This window comes from Crinia signifera, chromosome 2, assembly GCF_055691185.1.
Source record: "Crinia signifera chromosome 2, ASM5569118v1, whole genome shotgun sequence".
NCBI classification, from domain to species: Eukaryota; Metazoa; Chordata; class Amphibia; order Anura; family Myobatrachidae; genus Crinia; species Crinia signifera.
This window is the reverse complement of record NC_139218.1, coordinates 230,751,396-230,778,926: the sequence shown is the minus strand read 5'-3', so window position 1 is coordinate 230,778,926 and position 27,531 is coordinate 230,751,396. Positions and strand designations below refer to the sequence as shown.

The following is a 27,531-nucleotide window of genomic DNA, read 5'->3' as shown; positions in this document are numbered from 1 at the left end:
CGTCAGTGATGTTAACTAGCGCATGCGCAGTAGCCATTGTGGAAGAGCAAAGCGGCAGCTGCGGGAGAAAGGGGCCGACCTCCGGGAGTCCGTGAGATGTCCCAGAATTCCGGGACTCTCACGGACATTCCGGGAGGGTCGGCAACCCTGACGTAAAGCTGCAAAATTCACAGCTTTGCGAGTCAACCTGAATAAGGTCCAGAGTCCACATGAAATAGACTTAAAAGTCAGCGTCAAGAATGTAACCCTACAGCTGCCCTTATCTCCCCGTTGTCCTCCTTATCACGGGCAGGGGGCGTGTGCACTGCAGACTGCAGAGCCTTAGCGGCAGCAGCAGGCTGTCTTCGACTCCTGTGACACATGTCCCGGCGGCGGCATCAGGATGACCGGGCAGCAGCAGCAGGACGCAGCCGGGGAGCGGCAACAGATGTCGGAGAGCGCGCCGTTATCTGGGGGGGAGCCCGGCTGCCTGCGGTCACTGATGCGCCGCCTGCTGCCGCTACATTTCTGGGATGAAGTAAAGCAGCAGTTCCGGATGGCCGGCCCCGTGGTAAGCGCTTGGTGCTGGCTTATGTCACCCTCTGTCCCCCTCTGTCCCCATTCCTGCTTGCCGTTGCTTTTATTATTATACAGCCGGATATAGTATCTCTATCTCCTCTGTCAGTATCCGTCACCCTGTACCTGCTTACGCTGCCGTGCTGCATATTCATGTCCTGCTTAGTTCGTGTGACAGAATTTTCATTGTTATGATCCAGTGTGCAGTAATTTTATACAACTTTCATATCTATGGTGTATGGTGTACCCTCTTAGTGGCCTATATAGGGGTAGGTTATAGGACTTTGGTGCCCAATTATCAAACACTATTTGTGGCTACTTCAGGTGTTTTGGAGTTTAGCTGCACATATAAAAATATTCCCGCAACGTGGGGGTGGTTCAACACCGCTCGCTAAGCAGTGGTCGTTCGATGCTTACCAAGTGCTTTAATGACTGCCCCCACCCCTGTCACCGAATCCTGTTGGTACCCGAAAACATCCCATGTGGCATGTGACCGAAGGGGAGAAACTATGGTCGCCGAAGAGGGGGCGGGTGTTGTGCTGTCATGTCAGACACCTGCGTTCCCAGGGGAACGTCCAATGTTTTCTTGTGGACGCCTATAGGGTTCTATGGGGAATGCAATGCTGCTAGATTTACAAATATTTGGAATTGGTTATTGCTAGATCCACTTCTGTGTCTTGATTAGGGTGGCCAATCCCGGGATCGGGATCTGCGGGATCCCGGGATTTGGCCCCCAAAACACCGGGATTTCAATCCCGGGATTGGAGTTTCCAATCCCGGGATTTCGGGATTAGACTGCGCATGCGCAGTCTAATGCCGGGCAGCGTCTGAGCGGGTGCTCAGCAGCTGCCCGGCTTCTCCTGTCCCGGGCAGTGCGGCTCTGCGCAGCGTGACAACGTCAGAAGTCACGCTGCTCAGGCCGCACAGGCTGTCTGCCTCCATCCTGTCCCCGGATCAGCCCGCCCAGCCGTCCTGTCCCCAGACCAGCCCGCCCGCCCAGCAGCGGACCTGCCGGCAGACCGGGCCACCAGCGGACCAGCCCGGGCTGTCCCCGGATCAGCCCGCCCAGCCGTCCTGTCTCTGGACCAGCCCGCCCGCCCAACAGCGGACCTGCCGGCACACCGGGCCACCAGTGGACCAGCCCGGGCTCCATCACCCCACCTCGCCCACCCACCCGGCCGCACCACGCATCTGTAAGTAAATATGCGGGGCGGCCGAGGTGGGTTTTTAATAGTAGGGAAGCCAATCCCGGGATCCCGGGGATCCCGGGATTGGGCATTTTTCAATCCCGAATTCCGGGATTGAAAAAATGCCCCAGGATTGGCTTCCCTAGTCTTGATATTTCCTATCATGCTCTGGCCCCAAATATACCTGGAAGGGAATATAAATCTGTGGGAGCGAAGTGAGCCACCGTGCCTGAAGTGCTGAAGTGTGGTGAGCAAAGCAAGCCCACAAGGGTACAATCCAGCTGAAATAAAAGAAAGGCACCTACACCTATGTAAATACCTAAAAAACGCTGTAAGGGCATCTGACAACTTCTGCCCTCACCTAATGTCACATCCTCTTCAAGAAACAAAAGTGGATCTAGACACAACCATTTGGAATGCTTTTAACTACCGACATCTGCCCATTGTAGCCTGTGGGCTTCTCACTCCAATCTCAGCCATCATAGAGTGCCTGGAACCCTCCCTACCAGTGTCCAATCAGTTTGACTGCACACGTGTACACCCCCGTCATCTCACAGAGCACAGCACAGTCCTGTCCCTGCCTGTGCTTATTAATACATGCAGGTGACGTGATCCCATATTACAATGTGATCCCGTGCACTTATAATCCTGCTCAGTAGTGTGAATTGTGTCATGTCATGTCTAAAGGTGTGGATTGGTGGGCACAGCAATCCATGGAGATTGTATCATCACCAAGCATCCACTGCCTGATGAATGACCTGGGTCACCAATCGACCTGGGTTTGGTGTGAAGGACATCTACCCCAGGAATAACGTGGGTTCAACCAGCATATCTAAAAGTGGATTTGTAGCTCAGACCAGCTGAATTAATAGACCTGGAGCCAAGAATTTCCTGGCTCTTATGTGTGAAAGGGGTATAATTCACCATTTACCCACTCATCATTGGAGACAGAGATCACAGCATGTTTCACTGGGACCAGTGGCGTAACTATTAATTTTGCTCCCCCCTGCAAAAAAGTGTGTGGCGCCCCTAACCCCCCCTCCCCCCTCCAGGCTCCTCTCCAGTATTTTTCCCTAGCGTGTGACGTGATGCATGTGGTTACTCGCATAACAGAGAAACTAAAGCAGGGGAGAGGTAGAGAGACCCGCATACACTGCTGCTTCCCTTGGCTCTGACGCTTCCCAGACCGCCCTAGCATGCCCATTCGCCCGCCCATCCTGTACACAGTAGCCAATAGCCAGCTCTGTGTACAGTCAATTGAATCAGTGGGGGAATTTGTCATGTCTGCCATGGCCCCACCTGTGCTGCAGCTGACTCGCGTCCAGTGCTCAGTCAGTGGGCAGCGGCAGGCAGCAGCATGTCAGTGCATCGAGTGGGTGCCGGCGCCCACACAGACCCTGCTGCTTGCTCCCCCAAGCGGCTGCTGGGGCTGCCTTACAGTAGTTACGCCACTGACTGGGACAAGGCAGTATATGGAGCCCAGCACTGCAGAAATGCAGAGCTGAAATAGAAAAGCCCAGCACTCAGTTTGCCGGTGACCAAGACAGTAACTTGAAGCACTTCTAGAGTTAAAATGTCAGCACTGGATGCAGGGACTAGTGTATACAATGAACAGATATGACTGGAAGGACAAAGGAGTCTATGTAGAAAGAAAAAATCACTTAAATCATTCAGAAAATAATTTTTCTGCCTGATTTAAGTATCCTGCAGTAGTTATGTAGGAAAGGGTTAACAGAGAAGATGGAATTGTGGATTGGTATCCAGACTTATAGGTCAACCACTGTTGGTCGACATGCGACAGTACACTAATTTTAGGTCCATGTGCTACAAGGTAAAAATTGACACCCCAAAACTCAAATGAACAATAAGTAGCATACACTGGCCAGCAGTGAACAGCCCAGACCTTTCCATGGGCAGTATTTCTTACCAGAGGTAAGAAAGGGGCGCCAAAGAGGGGGTGTATGTGACCCGAGCAGCTCACACCAAGGAAGGTCAGTTCCTTGAGGAAGTACAATTGGTAAAAAGAAAAAAGAAGTGGAGCGCTAGGTTTAAAAATTTAAAATGAATTTGATATGGTCAATTGGGTATCACAAATTATAAACATTTATTAGCACATATACAGATAGCATTAATCGATTAGAGCTCATAAATATGAATTAAAAACAGTGGTTATATAACCATAAAAGAAGGGATAAAATAAAAATAGGACCGAGCTGTATACTTAAGCGTTCTCCCGCTTGCCAATAGTCCGGATCACAAAGTTCCCCTTTTGGTGGTTGGGGATCCAGATGTATGGGTGTCCATAAACCATGCAGGGATGTTTCTGCCGCTGTGCCTCAGAACTTGCTGTCTGTTGGATGGGTTGACAGATACACAGATAGATAATCGGCTTCCCAATTAGTTGGCTGGTGATGGTGTCCCAAAAGTTTCTTTCCAATTGTGGGGTGCAAGTAGGATCACGGTGCAAGAAGGTAACAGGCAAGGTATAGTTTAGGGAGTGTCCCGCAGTAAAGCTCCATGTCCAAATCAAGTGTATTCTGACGCGTTTCGTTACCCTAACTGGTAACTTTTTCAAAGGGATAATGCTGTGTGTCTGGTCAGGCTATTTATACCTTCTTGATCTAGAAAATGAACGCGATGGTTTATGATTCCTCTCTCTGGACAGAGATCTTTCTCTCCGACGTTCTCTAGAAAGGGACCTACTATGGCTATGTGAAAAGCTCCTTCTCCTTGGTGATCCTGCAAAAGTACCTCTGCAGTGCAAAATGTGCACTCCAACTACTTTTTGTCCCTTAAAAGGAGGGTCGTACATATTAAACAGCCCTTCCTCCAATTTGCATGTGAATACGCTCAATGTATATAGCTAAAAGTCTGTATTCTAAAAATATATATTCATTGTTTAATTATAAGTTTAATATGCTTGGATAAACAGCTAAAGGGGTATATTCAATGCCGTTTAGGCGAGCTATGACGGCGAGCAGTACCAATATCTCGCCGTCATAGCTCGCAGTCAGTATTCAACTGACCCCCCTTTCACTCGGTGTTTCCACATCGCTGGTTCTTTTCAGCGAGGTGGTAACAGCGAGTGCGGCCGTCAAAATGGCAAGGCTCGCCACTATATGCAGCAGGCTCGCTGCATTTGCGCCGAACCTCGCCCTTCCAGGGAATCCTCGCCATACTCTGACAGAGGGGGTTAGTTAGGCTGGCTTGTTTTTTTGGCGATCCTCGCCGAAAATAAGCCATCCTCGTCGCACAAACCCCCTCACTGGCGGCATTGAATACCACCCAAAATGGCAAATATTGTGTTAGCATTCAAATTTCTCTTTCAATGGTCCTGGTGACACAGCTCAACACTGGGATGTAGGAGGGTCCGAAGGAGCCAGGCACCTATCCTAAAGTTTTAGAGGGTAGGCTCCTCCCCTACTGCATCCCTGGACTCTTCAGTTCGTGTTAGGTGCCCACTGGAGTGGGTGCTATTCTAAAGGGCTGCAGGAGCAGCCGAAGAATTAGAGTAGTTAGGGGATTTTTATTGTTTTATTAACTTTTACCCTAGCTAGGTAGGCACAGTGTGAGGATTCTCATAGTGAATCCTCACACTGCTAGCGCAGCAGGAGCTGACAGAAGCGCGTCCTGTCAGCTCACTGTGCACAGGGGAGACACTGTCTGGTCTCCCTGTGCAGCGCTTATAGCCTTTTCTAAGAGGCTGCCTGGGCTCCGGAGTACCCTGAAACCGGCTCCACATTTAGGTGGGGATCATGGGGGACAGGCGCTCCGTGATGGCGGCGGCCATTTTATGCGGAGCTTACACGCTGAGCTCCTAGATGAGAGGACAGCAGCGTTGTGACAGGCATGTTCCAAGTGATCCCCAGTTGAGGGGGAGACACTGGAACTAGGAAATCCTACCTAAGGAGCGGCTGGCTGGGGGTGGTTGGCGCCAAAAGGTCACGGACCCCGCAGCAGCAGGGACCTGTGGTCTCTTCCTTCACTCTGACTTTGGCGCCTTTCAGAACGCTTGCAGCGGAGCTGAGCTGGCTTACTGATCCTGGCAGAGTGACTTGGATTTCCTGGGCATCGCTTCCCCGCAGTTGAAACCAACAGACAGATAAGTGACTGGGTGCATTGCCTCTGTATAAACGCTTGTACATTGTTTGCACTGTGTATACTGATAGATATACATTTATCACTGGCATCATGTCTGAGCATCAGGCTGTGGTTTTGGGGGAGGGAGCCCTTAGTGCACTGAGCGCGTGCAATGTTTGCACACAAAAGTTTGTCCCTGAGCAGATGGCCAAGGGGGGGTTATGTATTACTTGCGCTGATGTGAGACCCATGGGCAGTGAACCCCATAGGGCAGAGCAGATGGAACCTGCGTGGGCCAGGGCCCTAGGCAGGTCAGTAAACGCTTTGGTGCAGCTTTTGGACAGGCAGAGTGATGGGCTGGTAGAATCACAGAGACCTATGCCATCATCTCAGCAGTCGTCTGGCTCCTTGCCTCTTACCCAGGCAGATCCTGCGCTGATTCAGGTGATGCAGGATACTGCTAAAGGGATCAACAGGTTCAGTGAAATGCTGGACAAAATGGATGATGTGGCAGGGACCCCTAGAAGGTCTTATGCTTTGACTACTGTGGTAGATGAGGAGGAAGGAGAGTATACTGACATCCCCTGGGACCAGGGTGATGATTTGGAAGAGAACTCTGCTGCTGGTATAGAGGATCTCATTGTAGCTGTGAAGCAGGCTTTAAAGCTGTCTGTGGAGGATAAGACTCCTGTTAAAGGTGTTTTTAAGCGACAGCGGAAGGAGGCTGTTACTTTTCCTTCAGATGAGGGGTTACAGGAATTGTTAGAAGGGGCTTGGAAAACTCCTGATAAGAGGCTTCAGATGCCTAAGCGATTTCTTAGTCTGTACCCCATGCCAGAGTCTCATGCGGAGCTCTGGGAAAAGGTCCCAGTTGTGGACGCTTCAGTGGCACGGTTGTCCAAGGCTACTGTATTACCAGTACAAGGCGGTGCAGCTTTTAAAGATTCTGTGGATAAAAAGCTGGAGGGAAACCTCAAGGCTATCTTTGAAGGGGTGGGGTTTACCTTACGGCCCCTTATTGCTTCAGCCTGGGTCTCTAAGGCCATGATAGAGTGGGCTGGTGAATTATGCACCATGCTGCAGGCTGACCCTGGTGCGTTACTGCTTGCAGAAAAGATTAAGGCAGCTGCAGAATATACAGTGGAAGCAGAGGAGGAAGCCATTAAAATGGCAACCAGAGTGTCCACAGTCTCCATTAATGCCAGGAGAGTGCTTTGGCTTAAAGCCTGGGAAGCAGACAATGAGTCCAAGAAGGCTCTGGAAACATTAGCCTTCAAAGGAAGGGTACTCTTTGGTACCGAATTAGAGGAGATTATAAAACAGGCCACGGGCGGCAAAAGTACATTCCTGCCAGCCTCCTCAGCAAAGCAGACGTCCAGATTTTCTGCTTTTAGGCCGTCCTTTCGGCCCTCCCCTAGAGGTGGTGCGTCCTTTCGAGGACAGTCTTTCAGGGGAAGGTTTCAGTCCTCTAGAGGCAAGACACAAAAGTCAAAATTTGGCTCTTTTCTCAAGAAGCCTGCCACAAAAGGAGAGGACAAACCCTCTGCATGACTGTCAGGGGCTTCGCCCGACAGTGACAAAAGTGGGGGGGCGTCTCACACTCTTCAGGGACGCTTGGGCTTCTCTAGGCCAGGATGCCTGGGTGTTAGATATTATAACACAGGGTTACAAAATCCCTTTCAGAGGGCCGCCTCCGAAGAGGTTCATTCCCACATCCTTACCAAAGGAGGCACGGCTTCGTACAGCTCTTGTGAGAGCAGCTCACTCCCTTTTGGAAAAAGGGGTGGTTACACCAGTCCCCAGGGCAGAGTGGAAGAAAGGCTTTTACTCCACGCTGTTCCTGGTGCCCAAACCAGACGGGTCTTTCAGACCAATACTAAATTTGAAGTCTCTAAATGTTCATTTATGGGTAGACCATTTCAAAATGGAGTCCCTACGGTCAGTACTCCTGAGTCTGGACCAGGGAGAATTTTTGGCGTCCATGGATGTGCAGGACGCATATCTGCACGTCCCTATACACCCGGAGCATCAGACCTTGTTGAGGTTTGCCATAGGAGACCTGCATTTACAATTCCGGGCATTACCCTTTGGGCTAGCGACCGCGCCAATGGTATTCACAAAGATAATGTCAGTGATGGCGGCGGTGCTGAGGCTCAGGGGAATCACAGTAATACCCTATTTGGACGATCTCCTGTTCAAAGCAGAATCAGCAGCCATGCTGCAGAGTCACTTGGCAGAGGCCATCAGTTTTTTGCAGGCTCACGGCTGGATTTTAAATTTGCAGAAATCTCAGTTGGTACCGTCACAAAGGCTCCAATTCTTGGGAGTCATACTGGACACCCACCTTCATCGGGTATTCCTCCCGGAGGTAAAGGCCAGGGATCTGGTCACCCTAGTCCAGGAGATTCTCGGGGCTCAGAGCATTTCAGTATGGAGGTGCCTCAAGCTCTTGGGGAAAATGGTGGCGTCATTCGAGACGCTTCAATTTGCCAGGTTCCACTCTCGGAGGTTCCAATGGAACATTTTGTCAGCCTGGTCAGGAAACACTTTGACCATGAAATCCGAGATGATAGTGCTGTCTTCGGACACTCGGGACTCCTTGAAATGGTGGACAGAAGTAGATTCCCTTCAGTGGGGTCGGTCATTACAGACCTGGGACTGGTTGGTAGTAACCACCGACGCCAGTCTCAGGGGCTGGGGGGCAGTAGTCCTGGATCTCAGGCTTCAGGGCCTGTGGACGGCAGAGGAATCAGCGTTACCAATCAACATCTTGGAGCTGAGAGCTGTCTGGAAAGTGATTTCCTTGGCGGGAGACAGGTTACAGAACCTCCCTTTGAGGATTCAGACCGACAATGCCACAGCTGTGGCGTATCTGAATCACCAGGGAGGTACACGCAGCAAATTGGCCATGTGGGAGGTGTCCAGAATCTTCCTATGGGCGGAACAGAATGTTCCAGCTGTATCGGCTATATTCATTCCAGGAATAGAGAATATAGAAGCCGACTTCCTGAGCAGGGAGGAGCTCAAGGAAGGGGAATGGAGATTACATCCTCAGGTGTTTCACCAGATCACTTCGATGTGGGGGACTCCAAATGTGGACCTGATGGCATCCAGGGTCAACCGTCAAGTGCCCAGGTTCTATGCCAGAACGAGGGATCCACTGGCGGAGGCAGTGGATGCCATGACTATTCACTGGCAGGGAGATCTCCTTTATGCATTCCCACCTGTACCAATGTTACCGAGACTTCTGAAGAAAATACAGGGGCAGAAGGTTCCAGTGATTTTAGTGGCCCCAGATTGGCCAAGGAGGTCCTGGTACTCGAGGCTTCAGAGGTTGTCTGTGGACTCATGGCGTCTACCTCTGAGACCAGACCTTCTAAGACAAGGCCCATTCAATCACCTGGATTCCGATCGATTGATTTTGACGGCCTGGCTATTGAAACCACCATTTTGAAAAGGAAAGGGTTTTCTGAGGCAGTAGTACAGACGATGATAAAAGCCAGAAAAGCTGTATCTTCGGCAAATTATTATAGAGTCTGGAAGACTTACATTCGATGGTGTGAGAGAAGAAAGGTTCATACATCTCATTTTAAGCTATCAAGAATGATGGAATTCTTACAAGATGGTTTTTCATCGGGTCTAAGCCTTCAGTCACTGAAGGTGCAGATTTCGGCCTTGTCCATCTATTTCCAGAAAAAGATAGCCATTTTGCCGGAAATTCAAACCTTTTTACAAGGAGTATCCAGGTTGAAACCTCCATACAAGCAACCAGTAGCACCTTGGGATCTATCACTGGTTTTGGAATGCCTACAGAAGGCACCATTTGAACCTTTAAGGTCGGCTGACTTTAAGTTTCTCACGTGGAAGCTAGTGTTTTTGTTAGCAGTAGCATCTGCTAAAAGAGTTTCAGAGTTGGGAGCCTTGTCATGTAAATCTACCTTCTTAATTTTTCATGATGACAGGGCTGTTTTGAGAACAGTGCCTCAGTTTTTACCGAAGGTGGTATCTACCTTCCATTTAAATCAGGAGATAGTTCTACCTGTGTTTCAACCCCCAGAGGGTTCTAAGAAAAGGGACAAGTTGAGAACTTTGGATGTTGTGCGTGCTTTACGCATATATGTGGACAGAGTGAAGAGTGTCAGGAAGACTGACACATTGTTGGTATTGTATGACGTACACAAAATTGGTTGGCCTGCATCTAAGCAGACTATTGCTAGGTGGTTGCGGTCTGTGATAGCCTTTGCATACACCAAAGTGGGTAGACCGGTACCGGCCAAAATAAATGCGCATACCACCAGGTCAGTTGCCACCTCTTGGGCGGTTCGACATGGGGCCACAGCTGAGCAGGTTTGCAGAGCTGCCACTTGGTCATCTGTTCACACATTTGCCAAATTCTATAGATTCCATGAGTTCGCGTCGGAGGACGCATCATTCGGGCGAGCAGTGCTGAGAGCTGCAGACCTGAGCGTACCCTCCCAAAGGACCGGCTCTGGAACGTCCCAGTGTTGAGCTGTGTCACCAGGACCATTGAAAGAGAAAAAGGGATTTTTGTAAGAACTTACCGTTCGAATCCCTTTCTCTGATATGGTCCTGGTGACACAGCGATCCCTCCCTTACGCTCAGTAAGTATGCCAGAAGTTTCATGATGTTCATGTTAAAATGGTTAAAAGTTAACAGTTTCTGTTATAAAATGTGCATATAATATGTGCAGGCATTTGTACTGAGTTAATGTATTCCAGTGGCTTTGAAAGATTGAACTGAAGAGTCCAGGGATGCAGTAGGGGAGGAGCCTACCCTCTAAAACTTTAGGATAGGTGCCTGGCTCCTTCGGACCCTCCTACATCCCAGTGTTGAGCTGTGTCACCAGGACCATATCAGAGAAAGGGATTCGAACGGTAAGTTCTTACAAAAATCCCTTTATATACAGTATTAACCTAACTGTATAGGTCAGAGGTTCCCACATTTTCTTAAATCATAGCGCCATAGAGTATCAGCAATTTTTTTTACGGGATTGTGCTTACATGTCATCCTTAGGTTTACTTATGTGGAGTTGTGCATCTGATTATCTAAGTTTTGTGATTGGCAGCCACTAACATTGGTTTTGACTATAACTTTAACCATAACTAATTTTATTTGGTCCTGGACCATCAACCCAAGACACCCCTGGAAGCAGCATGCCAAGGTGCATAGGCACACAGGTTAGGAACCACTGGCATAGGGAACAGTAAGGGATATAATGGATTAAGTGATCCATAGGGAGAGCATTAGGCAAGCATTGCAAAAAGCTGAGGGGTACAGGATTATACACATGACAATAATCAAATCCACAAGGACCTGTAAATCCTCAGTGTTAGAGCTTATTGGAGTGGATATCTGTCTAAATTAATAGATGTTCAATAAACATCAAATAATGTGAAGCTTCATATGTAGGAAATAATTTAACAGGAAATAATTTAAGTAAGAAAAGGTCATATTAACTTGTTTTTGCTAAAAAAAAAAGAAGCAGTGAGCAGCCGGCGAGAGGGTTAGACGGCGAGGATGGCTTGTTTTCGACGATCCTTGCTGAAAACAAACCATTCTCGCCATACAAACCCTCTCACCGGCCGCATTGAATATACCCCACTGAATCCAAGATAAGTTCCCAAACCTATATGTTAACGGATTCACGGCACTCAAAAACAGGGAATTTAATGTGGACACCTGAAAAAAAAATTATCTCCTTTAACTGCAGTCTGTGCGTCCATCAGGGCTAGTGGAATAGTTCAAGGGAATCAATTAGCCTGCGGTAAATTACCGCAGGTAATGGAATTCCCCCCGTGGAGATAAATGTCTATGCAAATTTAAGTATAGATAAATGACTGTGACTCATCAAACTCCAGGAGAGTTGCACCTGAAACATATGTATAACAGGAGATAAGCTTTAAAAAAAACAAAAAAAAAAAAACAACACAAAATATCCCTATACGTATCTTTTTCCAGTACTGTATGTACTAAGGATTTTAACTGCTTTTTCACTGCCTTCACATGTGATTTGGGCTCTTTTTATGCAGCCACGGATCAATCGCATGAAAAGTGTCCAAATTGTATGTGATTGACAGCAGGTCTGATGCGATGCATGGTCCCATGTACATCGCACCGAGCATGCGACTCGCAGCAGCTGCAGAAGCAATCTGTTCGAAGGCAGGCTTGGTTGGAATTGCATGTGATATATTGTAATGTGAAAGGGTTGCATACAATATATTGCATGCAATCCTGCTGCGCCGGATGGTCTCGGGCTGCTCAAGGGCGGATTGTGGGTGACTTCTCCGCTCAGAGAAGTCACCCTAGTGTATGAGGGCCTTAAGTTTTATCCTATAACACTTCTATAGGCTTTATGGTGATATTTTCAATAGCTGTTAAGTCTAAGATAGCTCGCCGCCTGTCCGTTTCACCATCGCCAGCTTTGTCTCAGAGGACTGCCGTAATCTGCCTTCTCTGCAGTTCAGTGCGAAGGTCAGGTCTCCATTGTATTTGTGCCTGACACAGAGTGGCAATTTGGGCTCGAGTTTCTCATACACAGACAGCTCTGCTGACCAATGAGCGGTGTTAACATTTGCTTTTGGGCATATTTCATCACAGATTGGAAGACTGATTATAGGTTGAATGAAATATGGAAGAGGTGGAGTTATGAGTACAGGGGAGGAGCCAAGAGGGAATCTTACATGTGAAAGGTCCTTATTAGTAATACAAGGCGGGACTAGTAGGAATAGGGTGGGTCACACACAGTTGGGTTGATTCAATTCATGGTGAATAGCCTCAGCTATTCAAATCAGCACACTTAAGTCCGACTACTTGAAATCTGACTAGAAATCAACAACACTTGCACGGCACAAAGAGCATCACGGCAGGGCACTTAAGTTGGAGATGCCAGTTCTCGGGACTAAACACCCGCGATTACCAATTAGTTCTGCAAGCTCCCTCTCGAGACTATTCACAATGCACTGAATTGAATCAATCTCATTGAGTGTGTGTAAATAGGTGGGAATGGCTGTGAGTGATGGTTGGCAGAGATGTGACTGCCCAGGATTCGAGGTTCGAGATTAATCTTGGGGCTGATGCATTAGTAATGTAATGTTTAGTAAAGTGGATTGAAGAGGATTTACCATGGATTTATGTCAATGCTCTATGAAATAAAGAATAAGTATTTGAGCGCTGCTAGAGACCCTCGCTACAGAGTAAAATGTATTATTAGTTAACACCAAAATGCTGACTACAGTGCTCATTCTTCTACATGTGTAATGAATAGTAGCCCTGTATGTATAACTACTGTGTTTCCCTGATAATAAGACACTGTCTTATTATTTTTTTCGGTCCAAAAAACACCATAGGGCTTATTTTCGGGGTAGGGCTTATTTTAATTAACATTGATGACCGTTATGCTCCCCTGGTCCTGCTTTTATCCCCATCATGCCCCAGAGTCCTGCTTTTATCCATACCATGCCTCTCTGTCCTGCTTTTATCCCCATCATAAACCTCCGTCCTGCTTTTTACCCTCTCATGCCCGTCAGTCCGGCTTTTATCCACATCATGCCCCTTAGTCCTGCTTTTATCTCCATCATGCCCCTCAGTCCTGCTTTTATCCCCATCATGCCCATCAGTCCTGCTTTTATCCCCATCATGCCCCTCAGTCCTGCTTTTATCCCCATCATGCCCCTCAGTCCTGCTTTTATCCCCATCATGCCCCTCAGTCCTGCTTTTATCCTCATCATGCCCCTCAGTCCTGCTTTTATCCACATCATGCCCCTCAGTCCTGCTTTTATCTCCATCATGCCCCTCAGTCCTGCTTTTATCCCCATCATGCCCATCAGTCCTGCTTTTATCCCCATCATGCCCCTCAGTCCTGCTTTTATCCCCATCATGCCCCTCAGTCCTGCTTTTATCCCCATCATGCCCCTCAGTCCTGCTTTTATCCCCATCATGCCCCTCAGTCCTGCTTTTATCCCCATCATGCCCCTCAGTCCTGCTTTTATCCTCATCATGCCCCTCAGTCCTGCTTTTATCCACATCATGCCCCTCAGTCCTGCTTTTATCCATATCATTAACCCCCCAGTCCTGCTTTTATCCCCATCATGCCCCTCAGTCCTGCTTTTATCCACATCATGCCCCTCAGTCCTGCTTTTATCCCCATCATGCCCCTCAGTCCTGCTTTTATCCCCATCATGCCCCTCAGTCCTGCTTTTATCCCCATCATGCCCCTCAGTCCTGCTTTTATCCCCATCATGCCCCTCAGTCCTGCTTTTATCCCCATCATGCCCCTCAGTCCTGCTTTTATCCCCATCATGCCCCTCAGTCCTGCTTTAATCCCCATCATGCCCCTCAGTCCTGCTTTTATCCCCATCATGCCCCTCAGTCCTGCTTTTATCCACATCATGCCCCTCAGTCCTGCTTTTATCCCCATCATGCCCCTCAGTCCTGCTTTTATCCCCATCATGCCCCTCAGTCCTGCTTTTATCCCCATCATGCCCCTCAGTCCTGCTTTTATCCCCATCATGCCCCTCAGTCCTGCTTTTATCCCCATCATGCCCCTCAGTCCTGCTTTTATCCCCATCATGCCCCTCAGTCCTGCTTTTATCTCCATCATGCCCCTCAGTCCTGCTTTTATCCCCATCATGCCCCTCAGTCCTGCTTTTATCCCCATCATGCCCCTCAGTCCTGCTTTTATCCTCATCATGCCCCTCAGTCCTGCTTTTATCCACATCATGCCCTCCAGTCCTGCTTTTATCCACATTATGCCCCCCAGTCCTGCTTTTATCCACATCATGCCCTCCAGTCCTGCTTTTATCCACATTATGCCCCCCAGTCCTGCTTTTATCCCCATCATGCCCCTCAGTCCTGCTTTTATCCCCATCATGCCCCTCAGTCACCTTACACTTTAAGCAGGACTGCAGCTTTCCTTCCCTTTACTTCCATGTTTTTCAGTCACTCAGCCTTCCCGCCACGTCTCTCAGTCCTTGAGGTGCGCGGTGACATCACATGCACAATGCATCCCTGGGACCGCTGATGCCAGCAGAGGCTTCAGCGGTACCAGGGCTGTTAGGGACAAGGGTTAAATCTTTAACAGCAGCATCCATTTCATATGGGGTGGGGGGGAGCTGGAAGCATTGTAGTTTAGCGCAGGGACTGGGCAAAATGGGAATTTAGCTAGGGCTTATTTTCAGGGGAGGGCTTATTTTGGACCGTTGTGAAGAAATAAGGGTAGGGCTTATTATCGGGGTAGGTCTCATTATGGGGGAAACACGGTAGTAACGGTGCTGTGGAGGAGCCGTGTGACACACCATGACAGGGCTGAGACACTGTGCAGCGAGAGCACTAGTAATGGTGGTGGAAGAGAGAAGCTGGTTTATACTTGGTCCCTGACAGGACAGAGGGATCTGCAGTCCAAAGTGCAATCAATCACATCATGGCCAGTATCTGATTGAAGAACAGAGATGACAAATGTGCAGTGAACCCCTCAGGGATGCCCTATCAACCTTAATGCTGAGAGGTTGATTTACTATAATTTGTTTGTCAGGGGGCCTAATAGTAAATATTACATTAGCTGTATCCAGTACCGCAGCACTATGCAGAGGAAGCAGATGCAGCTTTTTTGTTGTAGTTATTACACATGTGAGGGACCGCAGCCAGTCAGCTCCTGTCATGTGTTTGACAAATTCACAGGAAGTGCCTTATGTGTTGTTTTGGATTAGTAATAAGTAATTTTTTGTCTGCGTCATTTGACTAAAGTTCACCTAGATTGCTGAATGGTATGATTGCTGAATGGTATTGCTATGTGTTTGTCAAGGATAACAGATAAAACATGTAAGAATATTTAAATGTAGATATTAGTAGTCAAAACCCAATTACACTACAGCAGAAATGTATTCATTGTCTTTTTACACAGATGTATATAATTTTCCATACTACAAATACGTATAAAGCAGTAACATAAATTGTTAGTATAAAGAACAGCAATATACACCTGCGCAGCTTTTGTTAGCAGATCTGCGAGTGTTTGCAAAATAATTTGTTGACCATCAAATGATTTTGTCCGGGCACGCAAGGCTGCGAATGGATGTTTATGCAAGCCTGGGGGGGGACCCCTTTATTGGGGGGGTCTCCACTCCTCCAGGTACCCCTTCCAAGGCTGACCAGCCACGGTGCTCATGTTTCGGCCGGGGGACCTTATGTAAAAAGTGTCCCCCGGCTGTGGCATGACACCATGGGCTGTTGGAGCCCGGTGCTGGTTTCAAACACGGGGGGACACCCCTATGCTTTTTGTCCCCCGTATTTTTGGAACCAGGTCCGGCCTAAAATTCGCACATTATCGCACTTAATCACACTTCTTTCCGGAATACGCACCTCATTAAATATGCGAATCAGCTGCAAAAATGCGATTTTAAAAAAGTGCGATAATTGGCGATTTTGAAAATGCGGAAAAACGCATCCTATTAAATATCACCCATAGAAACATAGAATTTGACGGCAGATAAGAACCATTGGTACTCTTTCCTTAGAACGGCGCCCACGATTTTGATCGTGGGCATCGTTAGTAAAAAAACGCGGGCATTGAATGCACTAAAAAATCGGGTGCGATGCGACCGACGCTATGCCCGCGATTTCCCATAGGGAACAATGTTAAATGTCTCAATTGACCCGATTTTCCTGTTCAATGCCTCAATTGACCCGATTTTTCCATAGGAAACAATGTTAAATGGCCCACAGAGGCCAAATAGGCACCCTGAAGTGTGAAATGGCCCCCACAATTGTTAACGCCACCCCACGATCAACGTGAACCCGAAGCGTGGCGAGTGCAGCGAGCCCGCGAGGGGCGGCGGTACGCGTCCTACGACCTTTTCATACCCTCACTATCCACGTCGGCGTGGAGTTGAGAATAGAAAGTGTGGCGAGCGCAGCGAGCCACCGAGCCCGAAGCGTGGCGAGCGCAGCGAGCCCCACGAGGGGACGCGGACAGCTGTGAAGCCCGCGAGGGGACGCGTATACCTGTGAAGGTATCCGTGTCCCCTCGCGGGGCTCGCTGCGCTCGCCACGCTTCGGGCTCGGTGGCTCGCTGCGCTCGCCACACTTTCTATTCTCAACTCCACGCCGACGTGGTAAGTGGGGGTATGAAAAGGTCGCAGGACGCGTACCGCCGCCCCTCGCGGGCTCACTGCACTCGCCACACTTCGGGTTGACGTTGATCGTGTGGTGGCGTTAACAATTGGGGTGGCCATTTCACACTTCAGGGTGCCTATTTGGCCTCTGTGGCCCATTTAACATTGTTTCCTATGGAAAAATCGGGTCAATTGAGGCATTGAACAGGAAAATCGGGTCAATTGAGACATTTAACATTGTTCCCTATGGGAAATCGCGGGCATCGCGTCGGTCGCATCGCACCCGATTTTTTAGTGCATTCAATGCCCGAGATGGCCACAATGGGCGCCCTTCTAGGTAAAGAGTACCGAACCATTTGGCCCATCTAGTCTGCCTTTTTTTTATCTTTCAGGTAATCTCAACCCTTTTTAATCCTTATTTATTTATAAGGATATCCGGTACTTGTTTCCTAGCACGGCCACAACGATCTTGATCTGGGGCATCGCAGGTAAAAAAATCGCGTCGGTCGCATCGCATGCGGGCTAAAAAATCGCATGCGATGCGACTGACGCGATGCCCGCGATTTCCCATAGGGAACAATGTAAAATGCCTCAATTTAACCAAATCAACATAGGGAACAATGTTAAATGGGCCAGAGACCGCAAAAAAAACCCCTGACCAGTGAAATGGCCCCCCAAAAATAGTTAACGCCACCCCACGATCAACGTCAACCCGAAGCGTGGCAAACGCAGCGAGCCCGCGAGGGGCGGGGGTACGCGTCCTCCGACCTTTTCATACCCCCACTATCCACGTCGGCGTGGAGTTGAGAATAGATAGTGTGGCGAGCACAGCGAGCCACCGAGCCCGAAGCGTTGGGAGCGGACGGGGATACCTTCACCGGTAAACGCGTCCCTTCGCGGGCTTCACAGGTATCCGCGTCCGCTCGCCACGCTTCGGGCTCGGTGGCTCGCTGCGCTCGCCACATTATCTATTCTCAACTCCACGCCGACGTGGATAGTGGGGGTATGAAAAGGTCGGAGGACGCGTACCGCCGCCCCTCGCGTGCTCGCTACGCTTGCCACGCTTCGGGTTGACGTTGATCGTGGGGTGGCGTTAACTATTTTTGGGGGGCCATTTCGTTTTTTGGGGGCCATTTCACTGGTTTTGGGGTCTCTGGCCCATTTAACATCGTTCCCTATGTTGATTTGGGTAAATTGAGGCATTTTACATTGTTCCCTATGGGAAATCGCGGGCATCGCGTCGGTACCATCGCATGCTTTTTTTGGCCGCATACGATGCGACCGACGCGATTTTTACTTTTTCAATGCATTTCAATGGAAAATCGCGGGCATCGCGTCGGTCGCATCGCAGACCATTAAAAATTACCCGCGATGCCCGCGATTGTGGCCGTGCTAGGAAACAAGTACCGTATATTTATATGCCTATCCCAAGCATGTTTAATTTGTTCTACTGTCTTAGCCTCTACCACCTCTGATGGGAGGCTATTCCACTTATCCACTACCCTTTCTGTGAAGTAATTTTTTTCTAACATTTCCCCTGAACCTACCTCCCTCCAGTTTCAGTTCATGTCCTCGTGTTCTATTACTTCTTTTCCTTTGAAGAAAATTTCCCTTCTATACTATGTTAAAACCCTTGATATATTTGAAGATTTCTATCATGTGCCCCCTTTCCCTTCTCTGCTCCAAACTATACATGTTAAGATATTTTAGTCTTTCCAGGTAAGTTTTGTGATGTAGGCCATGCACCATTTTAGTTGCCCTTCTTTGTACACTATCTAATGTATTTATATCCTTCTGAAGATATGGTCTCCAGAACTGGACACAGTATTCCAGATGAGGCCATACCAATGACCTATAAAGTGGCATTATTACTTATTTTTTTCTGCTACTGATTCCTCTCCCTATGCAACCAAGCATCTGACTAGCCTTCCTCATTGCTTTGCTACATTGCTTTCCTGCCTTTAAGTCACTTGAAATAGTGACTCCTAGATCTCTTTCCTCCTCAGTAGTTTCCATTATAGTACCCTTGATACTATATTAAGCCTTTGGGTTTTTGAGTCCCAGGTGCATAATTTTGCATTTTTTAGCATTAAACTGTAGTTTCCATGCTCTTGACCGATTTTCAAGTTTACCTAGATCATCAGTTATTTGATCTACCCCTCCTGGTGTGTCTACTCTGTTGCATATCTTTGTGTCATCTGCAAAAAGGCATACTTTCCCTTCAATACCATTTGCAATGTCCCTAACAAAGATATTAAAGAACACTGGTCCAAGTACAGATCCCTGGGGTACTCCAATGGTAACATGTCCCTCCATAGAATGCACTCCATTTACTACAACTGTCTGTTTCCTATCCTGCAACCAGGTTCTTATCCATTTAATTGTTTTATAATCCAATCCCACACTTTCAAGTTTATTTAGCAGCCTGCGATGTGGGACAGTGTCAAATGCCTTACTAAAGTCTAGATATGCCACAACTACGGCCCCTCTTCATCTAGTATTTTAAAAAAAAAGTCAATAACATTTGTTTGGCATGATCTCCCTGCAGTAAAACCATGCTGTTTTGGATCCTGTGAGTTGTTTAGGTACTTGTGTAGTATCACGGCTCCCACGATGGCCATCGTACAGGGAAAAATCACATTGCATCGCATGCGATCGCATGCGATCTGATGTAATTTTTCACTGAAATTATGGGCATGAGTTGAAATCATGTAAAATGCACCCCAAATGTCATTTTTCACACTGTACCACCCCCACTATCAACGCCAACCTGAAGCGTGGTGAGCGCAGCGAGCCCGCGAGGGGCGGCGGTACGCATCCTACGACCTTTTCATACCCATACTATCCACGTCAGCGTGGAGTTGAGAATAGAAAGTGTGGCGAGCGCAGCGAGCCACCGAGCCCGAAGCGTGGCGAGCGGACACGGATACCTGTGAAGCCCGCGAGGGGACACGGATACCTGTGAAGGTATCCGCGTCCCCTCGCGGGGCTCGCTGCGCTCGCCACGCTTCAGGCTCGGTTCTCAACTCCACGCCGACGTGGATAGTGGGGGTATGAAAAGGTCGTAGGACGCGTACCGCCGCCCCTCGCGGGCTCGCTGCGCTTGCCACGCTTCGGGTTGGCGTTGATAGTGGGGGTGGTACAGTGGGAAAAATGACATTTGGGGTGCATTTTACATGATTTCAACTCATGTCCATAATTTCAGTGAAAAATGACATTGCATGCGATCTCATGCGATCGCATGCGATTTTTATAAAAAAATGCATAAAAACACAGTAAAATCGCATCGCATGCCACTACATATGGCATGCGATGGGAGCCATGATACTACACAAGTACCGTTGTTTAATTTAAGATATTCCACTATTCTTTTTTTTTATAGTGTTCCAATTAATTTCCCTACTACTGATGTAAGGCTCACTGGTCTGTAGTTGCTTGCTTCTTCTTTGCTTCCGCTGTTGTGCAGTGGAACTACATTTGCTCTTTTCCGGTCCTCTGGAACTGCACCTGTATCTAGTGACTGGTTGAATAAATCTGTTAATGGCGCTACCAACACATTTTTTAGTTCTTTTAGTATCCTTGGATGCACTCCGTCTGGCCCCATTGATTTATCCACTTTCAGTCTTGAAAGTTCTGTTAGGACTTTCTCCCTAGTAAATGTACTTCCATCTACCTTATTTTTATGAATGTCCTTGCAACTTAACTGTGGTCCCTTCTCCTTCTATAGTGAATATGGAGCAAAAATAATTATTTAGATGATCTGCAATTGCCTTGTCTCCCTCCACCAAATTCTCAGTGTCTGTCCGCAGTCTTATTATTCCTCCATTTGATTTTCTCCTTTCACTTATATACTTTAAAAAAGTTTTGCTTCCTTTATCTACTGACAGAGCCATTTTCTCCTCAGCTTGTGCCTTGGCACGCCTGATCACTTTCTTAGCCTTCTTGCGTCTGGCAAGATACACTTCTTTGTCGTTATTATTTTGAGTCTGCTTGTATGTCCTAAAGGCCATCTTTTTTGCTTTTACACTAGTTGATACCTCTTTTGTAAAAAGGTTTTCCCACTTTAAAACGGCCCACTTCAATGTAGGTCTACAGCTTATCCGGCCAGAGCCGTATGCAATGAGAACTCAAATACTCTAACAATGCATGGTTCCCAATTCCCTATATATATATAGGAAGGTGAGGCGTCAACGTCAACAAACCGAGACCTGGTGACCTATTTGAGAAGTGATATCCCAAAACCGAATCACTCTTTCGATTTTCCCATTGGTATCTGAAAATTTACCTATATTTATACGATTCTGTGAGCCCTGTTCCTGAGGATCGTTGTTTTTTCTTTAACACATAAGGCCGGTGTAGCCTTTACCTATCTTTTCCACCATATTGGTATGGTGCATCCTACACCCTAGGATCACACCCTTAATTATATTATACACCCGACTTCCGGTTCCGGCTTCGGGCAGGACAGCCGCGTGAGGAGAAAGCTCCGTGGACGGCGAGGAGGGCGGCACCCCTAACTTGCCGGATCACGGTCCCCAACACCTCTCATGAACGGCGGAACATCTAGGGAGCCAGCGTGCAGTACATGGAGAGGTTTCTCCCTCCCATGCCTAAACGCCAGTCCCGCCGAGCTCCAGCAAAGCCGCAGACACCAGCATCCAAGATGGCGGCCGCACCTCCCTCCCCGGCAGACGAGACCCTGGCTGAGAGGCAGAAAGCACCCGGACTGCCAGCCCAGCAGCATCACAGGCCGAATGAGACCCTGGCAGAAGGGAAAAGGGCACCCGGTCAGCTACAACAATACCAGTACCAGCCACAGCAGACGCAGGTACCGAGCACCCCACACTCCCCTATTAATAACTATCAGAGCACCCCTGAGTGCCTGGCGCAAGACACAGGCAGTGGGGAGGAGGAAGAAATGGATGCTGGGGCATACAAGGGGATGATGAAGGCTATCAAGGCAACGATAGCACCTATGTTTAAGGAACAAGCAGAGGCATTTAATCTAAGCTTTGCTGACCTAAAAGGACATATGACACAGCTCACACAGAGAGTATCACAGAATGAGGCACAGATTGGGGCAACATTCCACGACGTGCAAGATCTGAAAACCCACAATGCTGAATTGCAGAAATCTGTATATGCTTTAACCAATAAGGTCGATGACCTTGAAAATAGATCGAGGAGATCGAATCTCAGAGTCGGTCAGGGGCCCAGCACTACATCATTTTGTCCGCAACACCCTGCCATCCCTGCTGGGAGTAGAACAAGAGTGTATGGACATGGTAATAGAAAGAGCCCATAGGCTAGGGCCTGAAAAGGGTGAATTTGAGACCAAGAGTCACTATATTCAAGTGCCTTAATTATTTACACAAGGAAACTTTATGGACAGCTTCGCGTAAGCTAAAATCACTGCAGTGGGAGGGCCACAAGCTGCACTTATTTCAAGACTATTCGGCTGAAGTGACCAGGGCGCGAAAAGAATCCACCAGCATTTGCTCAAGACTTATTGCAGATAAAAGGAAGTTTGCCCTGTTATACCCTGCCCGCCTTAGGGTGTTTGAGGGGGACTCTTTCAAGGACTTTTCTACAGCAGCTGATGCCAGGGCATACCTCCGGATGGAGAATGCAGATTCTGCTCAGCCGTGAGAAACACAAACGAGACAGGTGGCCCATGGGGGTCATGATGCAATAGCCACACGGTCTTTGGGGTTGAAAATTAACAGTAATTTACATGAAGTTAACCCAAGTGGAATCATCATAGCCTGAGGCCTTAGTATGCACTTAAGTACTTTCAGATATAGCAACTGTTAAGTATGATTTATGTAAGTCTTACATAAGATATTATGGGGAACGTGAGTTATATGTTATAAGTTCTGTATTAATATTAGGGGTGCCGACCCGACTACGCAACCCGGGAGATTGGTTTGATCTAGTCAACCCAGGTGCGTAGCGATAGACGGAGGTAGGGCAATAGCCATTGGAAGGATGTTGGGGAGGGAGGAGCCACAATGTTTGGGCTCGCCCCTCGCTGCTAGAGTCGTAAGAAACAACTTGCACAGTATAAGAGCGATTCTACTCTCAGGGGACAGTTTTTGGGTTCAGTGGGGAGGGGGGTGGAGAGATGGGAAAGTTACAGGTATGTTTTTCTGTGGTTTGTTCAGGGGGGGGGATGGGGGGGGGTGGGACTCAGGGCCAAGTGCATCTTTAGCAAGGAATATTCTCACAGTAAGTTAAAATGTCTAATGTGAAACTGTGTTCTTGGAATGTAGGAGGGATCAATTCCCCGATAAAAAGGAAGAAACTGCTGTTATATCTTAAAAAGCAAAAAGCAGACATTGCCCTGTTACAGGAAACACATCTCACTGATAGTGAGCATGAAAAGCTGGGGGCAATGGGATTCAAGGTGGAAGCATATGCTTCCTTTAATTCAAAGGCTAGGGGGGGTGGCGATATTATCGCGGAGGACATTGGGGGCGGTGGTTACCAAAACCATTAAGGACCCGGAGGGGCGCTATATTTTAGTGGAGATGACAATTCAGGGGGAGCAGTTTATAATCTGCAATATATACGCACCCAATATTTATTCTAAAAAATTCTTCGCCAACCTATTGACAAATCTATACCCTTATGCAGACTCACGCTTAATCTTGGGGGGGGATTTTAATATAGTAGCCAAACCACCACTAGATAGATCTTCTAAACCCAAACGAAAACTCACGAATCCTGCAATAGGCATAGGAGACATCTCATCACAATTGCAGGTAGTAGATAGCTGGAGGTTACTCCATCCTACTGACAGAGATTGCTCCTGTATCTCTGCAGCTCATGGTTCGCTATCACGCATTGACTATGTGCTTTTGTCTGCTGGCCTCTGTGGGCGTCTACTAGAAGCTGGGATGGAACCTATATGCTTATCGGACCATTCCATGATATGGATACTGCTAGAGACGGAGCTGGACGTCGGGAAACACCGCCAATGGCAGCTCCCCTCGTACCTAGCGTCGTCAAAGACGTTCAGGGATGCCCTGGAGGCCAAGTGGATGGAGTACCAACATAACAATGGGGAGCACAATGCAGATCCACTGTTGAAATGGCAAGCAGCCAAGGCAGTACTCAGAGGAGAAATTATTTCCTATGTAAATAAATACCGCAAGGAAAGGACGGCAGATTTATTTAAGGCTCAAGAGCTATTGACTTCTGCATATGCCACTTATAGTGCATCCCCCACTATGACACATAAAAATGATTACATGCAGGCAAAGACACAGTTTGATGCGCTACTGGAATCCCAGACCCTGTCATGTATAAACAACACCAACTTCCAATTCTACCGACACGGTAACAAAAACGGACGCCTGTTGTCCAACTTGATATGAGGCACAAGGACATCTGCACACATTAAAACTTTACATACATCGGGGGGCGACAGGGTACACAGGGGACCAGATATATTGGAAGTCTTGAGGGGATTCTATTCCAAACTCTACTCCCAGGGAGAAATAAATCAGGAGGAAAAAAATAAATTTTGGAGCTCGGTCTCCATGCCCCAGATCTCTACAGCTGCGGCAGAACGAATCATGGCACCCATAACAGCAGAATAAGTAGCACAGGCAATAACCAAGTTAAAACCCCTTAAAGCCCCTGGGCCAGATGGTTATTCAGGGGAATTTTATAAAATTTTAAAGCCTAGGATATGCGAAAACCTGACTGCAGTCTTTAATGCCATACTCACAGGGCAGCAACTGCCGCTATACTTCAACTCTGCAGTAATTAAGGTGCTCCCGAAGCCGGGAAGAGACCTGGAAGACCCGGGGTCCTACAGGCCCATTTCGTTGTTGAACACCGACTATAAGTTGCTAACTAAAATTATCTCTGAAAGAATTAAGTACGTCCTGCCTACAATTATTTCCGAAGATCAAACCGGGTTTATACACGGCCGCCATTCTGTAGTAAATGTACGCAAATTACTGGCGGTGATTCAGCGGTTGAGGGAAGAAGGGGGCTCGGGTGACCGGGTCATAATATCCATGGATGCCGAAAAGGCGTTTGACCTGGTCACCTGGGACCATTTGTACGAAACATTAGCCAGATTTGGATTCCCACAGACCTTTATTCAAATAATACGCTCCCTATACACCTCGCCCTACACACAGGTGGCATGTAATGGATACATCTCGCTCCCTTTTCTCATTCAAAAGGGGACGAGGCAGGGTTGCCCGCTGTCCCCACTTCTATTTGCACTGGCCCTGGAACCATTGGCAATAGCACTTCGGGCAAACCGGTGTTTCAAGGGAATCACAGTGGGAACCACAGAATTAAAAGTCAGTCTCTTCGCAGATGATATGCTGCTGTTCGTATCCCATCTATCTGAATCCTTACCGGCCATTAGGACATGCATTATCGGATTTGGGTCTTTCGCGGGTTACAAGATAAACTACCATAAATCAGAAATACTGCAAGTGTTAGGACCCCAGGTGGCAGAAATCCCACAACATATCATAGCCCCCTTTAAGATAAATACTAAGGCCATTAAATATTTAGGCATAAACATCCCGGACAATATTAGTGACCTATATAAATTAAACTATTCACCCATCATTGGGGAATTAGAGAGACTGCTGGGGATATGGAGATCGCTACCGATCTCATTACTGGGGAGGGCGGTGGTCCTACAGGTTATTGCATTCCCAAAACTCTCATATTGCGTTCAGATGCTACCGATTAGGTTATCCAGAACTGACCTACAAAAACTTGATAAAATATTTTTCTCCTTTTTATGGCAGGGAAAAAAAACACGCATTTCCAGGCACAAAATATATCTTAAAAAAGCGGATGGTGGGTTAGGAATACCAAATGTCCAGGCCTTCAGTCAGGCAGTCCACATGAGGTATATACTAGATTGACTTCAGGGACCTGATGCCTACACACACAGGGCCCTAGAGGGAGACATAGGGCGGTATTCAATGAGCCTGATTCGCCATGTTTTTATGGCGAATTTGTGCTGTTTGGCGAATTTCTGACTAAAACGGTGAATCACCCTATTCAATGACCAGATGGCGAATACATTTCAAGGTTTTTTTCGCCATGATTCACCGAGTAGCAATCGCTATCTTTTTATGGTGAAGTGGAATGTGAACTTTTAAAATAAAGTGTTTTGTTTTTTACATTTGGTGTCAAAAAATCAGGAATTTTATTCTGAGGAGGGGCATGCTATTTTTATTCATGTGCTGTAATTTTAAAAAAATATTTTTTTTTTTTTTTTTTACACAGCAGCCAGCAGGGGGCGCCGGAGCCGAGCCGCTCATTACATATTCATATATTCACTGCACCCGATCGTTACGATCGGGTATAGTGAATATACGGTCCCCTGCTGGCACCCCCGGGGGGCAGCCTGTGCTGCCTGGCACCCGGGGAGCCCACCTACCCCCCACAAAGTTCTGGGGCAGGCAGAGAGACTTCCATCTCTTTGCCTGCCACCGTCCTCAGGCTCCCTGCGGCAATCGCCGCAGGAGCTCATATTCGCCAGTCAGGGGCAGCGAGCCCCTGACACGTTGAATACCGGAGCCCACCGGCTCCGGAACGTGGCGAATGTGCAGCGAATCCTAAAAAGGATTCGCTGCACCTCGCAGGTATTCTCATTGAATACCGCCCCATAGTCTCACCATTTTCATTAGCAGGCCTGCTTCATGTCCCTAGACCCAAAATACCACAGCAAGTACTAGAGAACATATTGTTCAAAGACACATACTCCGCATGGCTATTCATTAATAAAAAATTGGACCGTAACCATCAAAACACAAAATACGATACATTATGGGGAAACCCAGGCTTTGCTCCAGGAATGTCAGAATTAGGATATGACAGATGGAAAAGACAGGGAATAATGGCGGTTAAGGACGTATTTGACCCTGGGGGACAGCTCCTCTCATTTCAAGATATAGCAACTAAATATTCACTACCCAACAGAGACTTCTTTATGTTTCTTCAGGTCAGGCACTTTATCCAATCTAAAAAGGGTCCTATGTTGGAGGCTGGAACTCCAGATGTGATTCAACAAGTGTTTGCCCTGAGCTCCACGGGTCCCTATAGGCTGAAATATATTTATGGGGAAATCTTGCCGACTTCATCTGAGGCAGTCTGGGCCGCCATGGTGCCAAAGTGGCAGACAGATATACCAGGGGTTACTTCAGGTGAAACGCTCCATAAACATATGGAAAAAACACTTAAAGTCTTACACTCCACTATGTTGCAGGAAGTCCATATAAAAACTCTGCACAGAGCGTACATCTCACAAGCCCAGAGAAAGTACTTTGTACCCGGGGAACTAGGAGTGTGTCTCAAATGCAAGGGTTTTAATGCTACATTCTTTCATCATATGTGGGACTGCGGAAAAATTAGGAAATTTTGGGACAAAGTGGTGATGTATATTAACACTACATGTGGAATAAAACTTACAAAAGACCCTCTGGCAATGCTCTGTGCGAACTTCTCCAATTGGAGTATACCTGGTCGAAAAACTGAATTGTTCCCACTTTTGACCATAATTGTGACAGTTGCGAAGAAAGTAATTTTGCGCA

General features: G+C 47.7%; 1 protein-coding gene across 2 annotated transcripts in view; it reads left to right on the top strand.

The window, feature by feature from the left end:
• Window positions 1-281: 281 nt before the first annotated feature.
• The window catches only part of LOC146060604 (multidrug and toxin extrusion protein 2-like), a 104,334-nt gene continuing 77,084 nt past the window's right edge, over window positions 282-27,531 (top strand). For both annotated transcript variants that reach the window (XM_083173991.1, XM_083173989.1), the window contains exon 1: window positions 282-550. In XM_083173991.1, coding sequence (XP_083030117.1) covers window positions 383-550 — 168 coding nt within the window. In that variant the 5' untranslated portion in view covers window positions 282-382. The remainder of the gene's footprint in view (window positions 551-27,531) is intronic.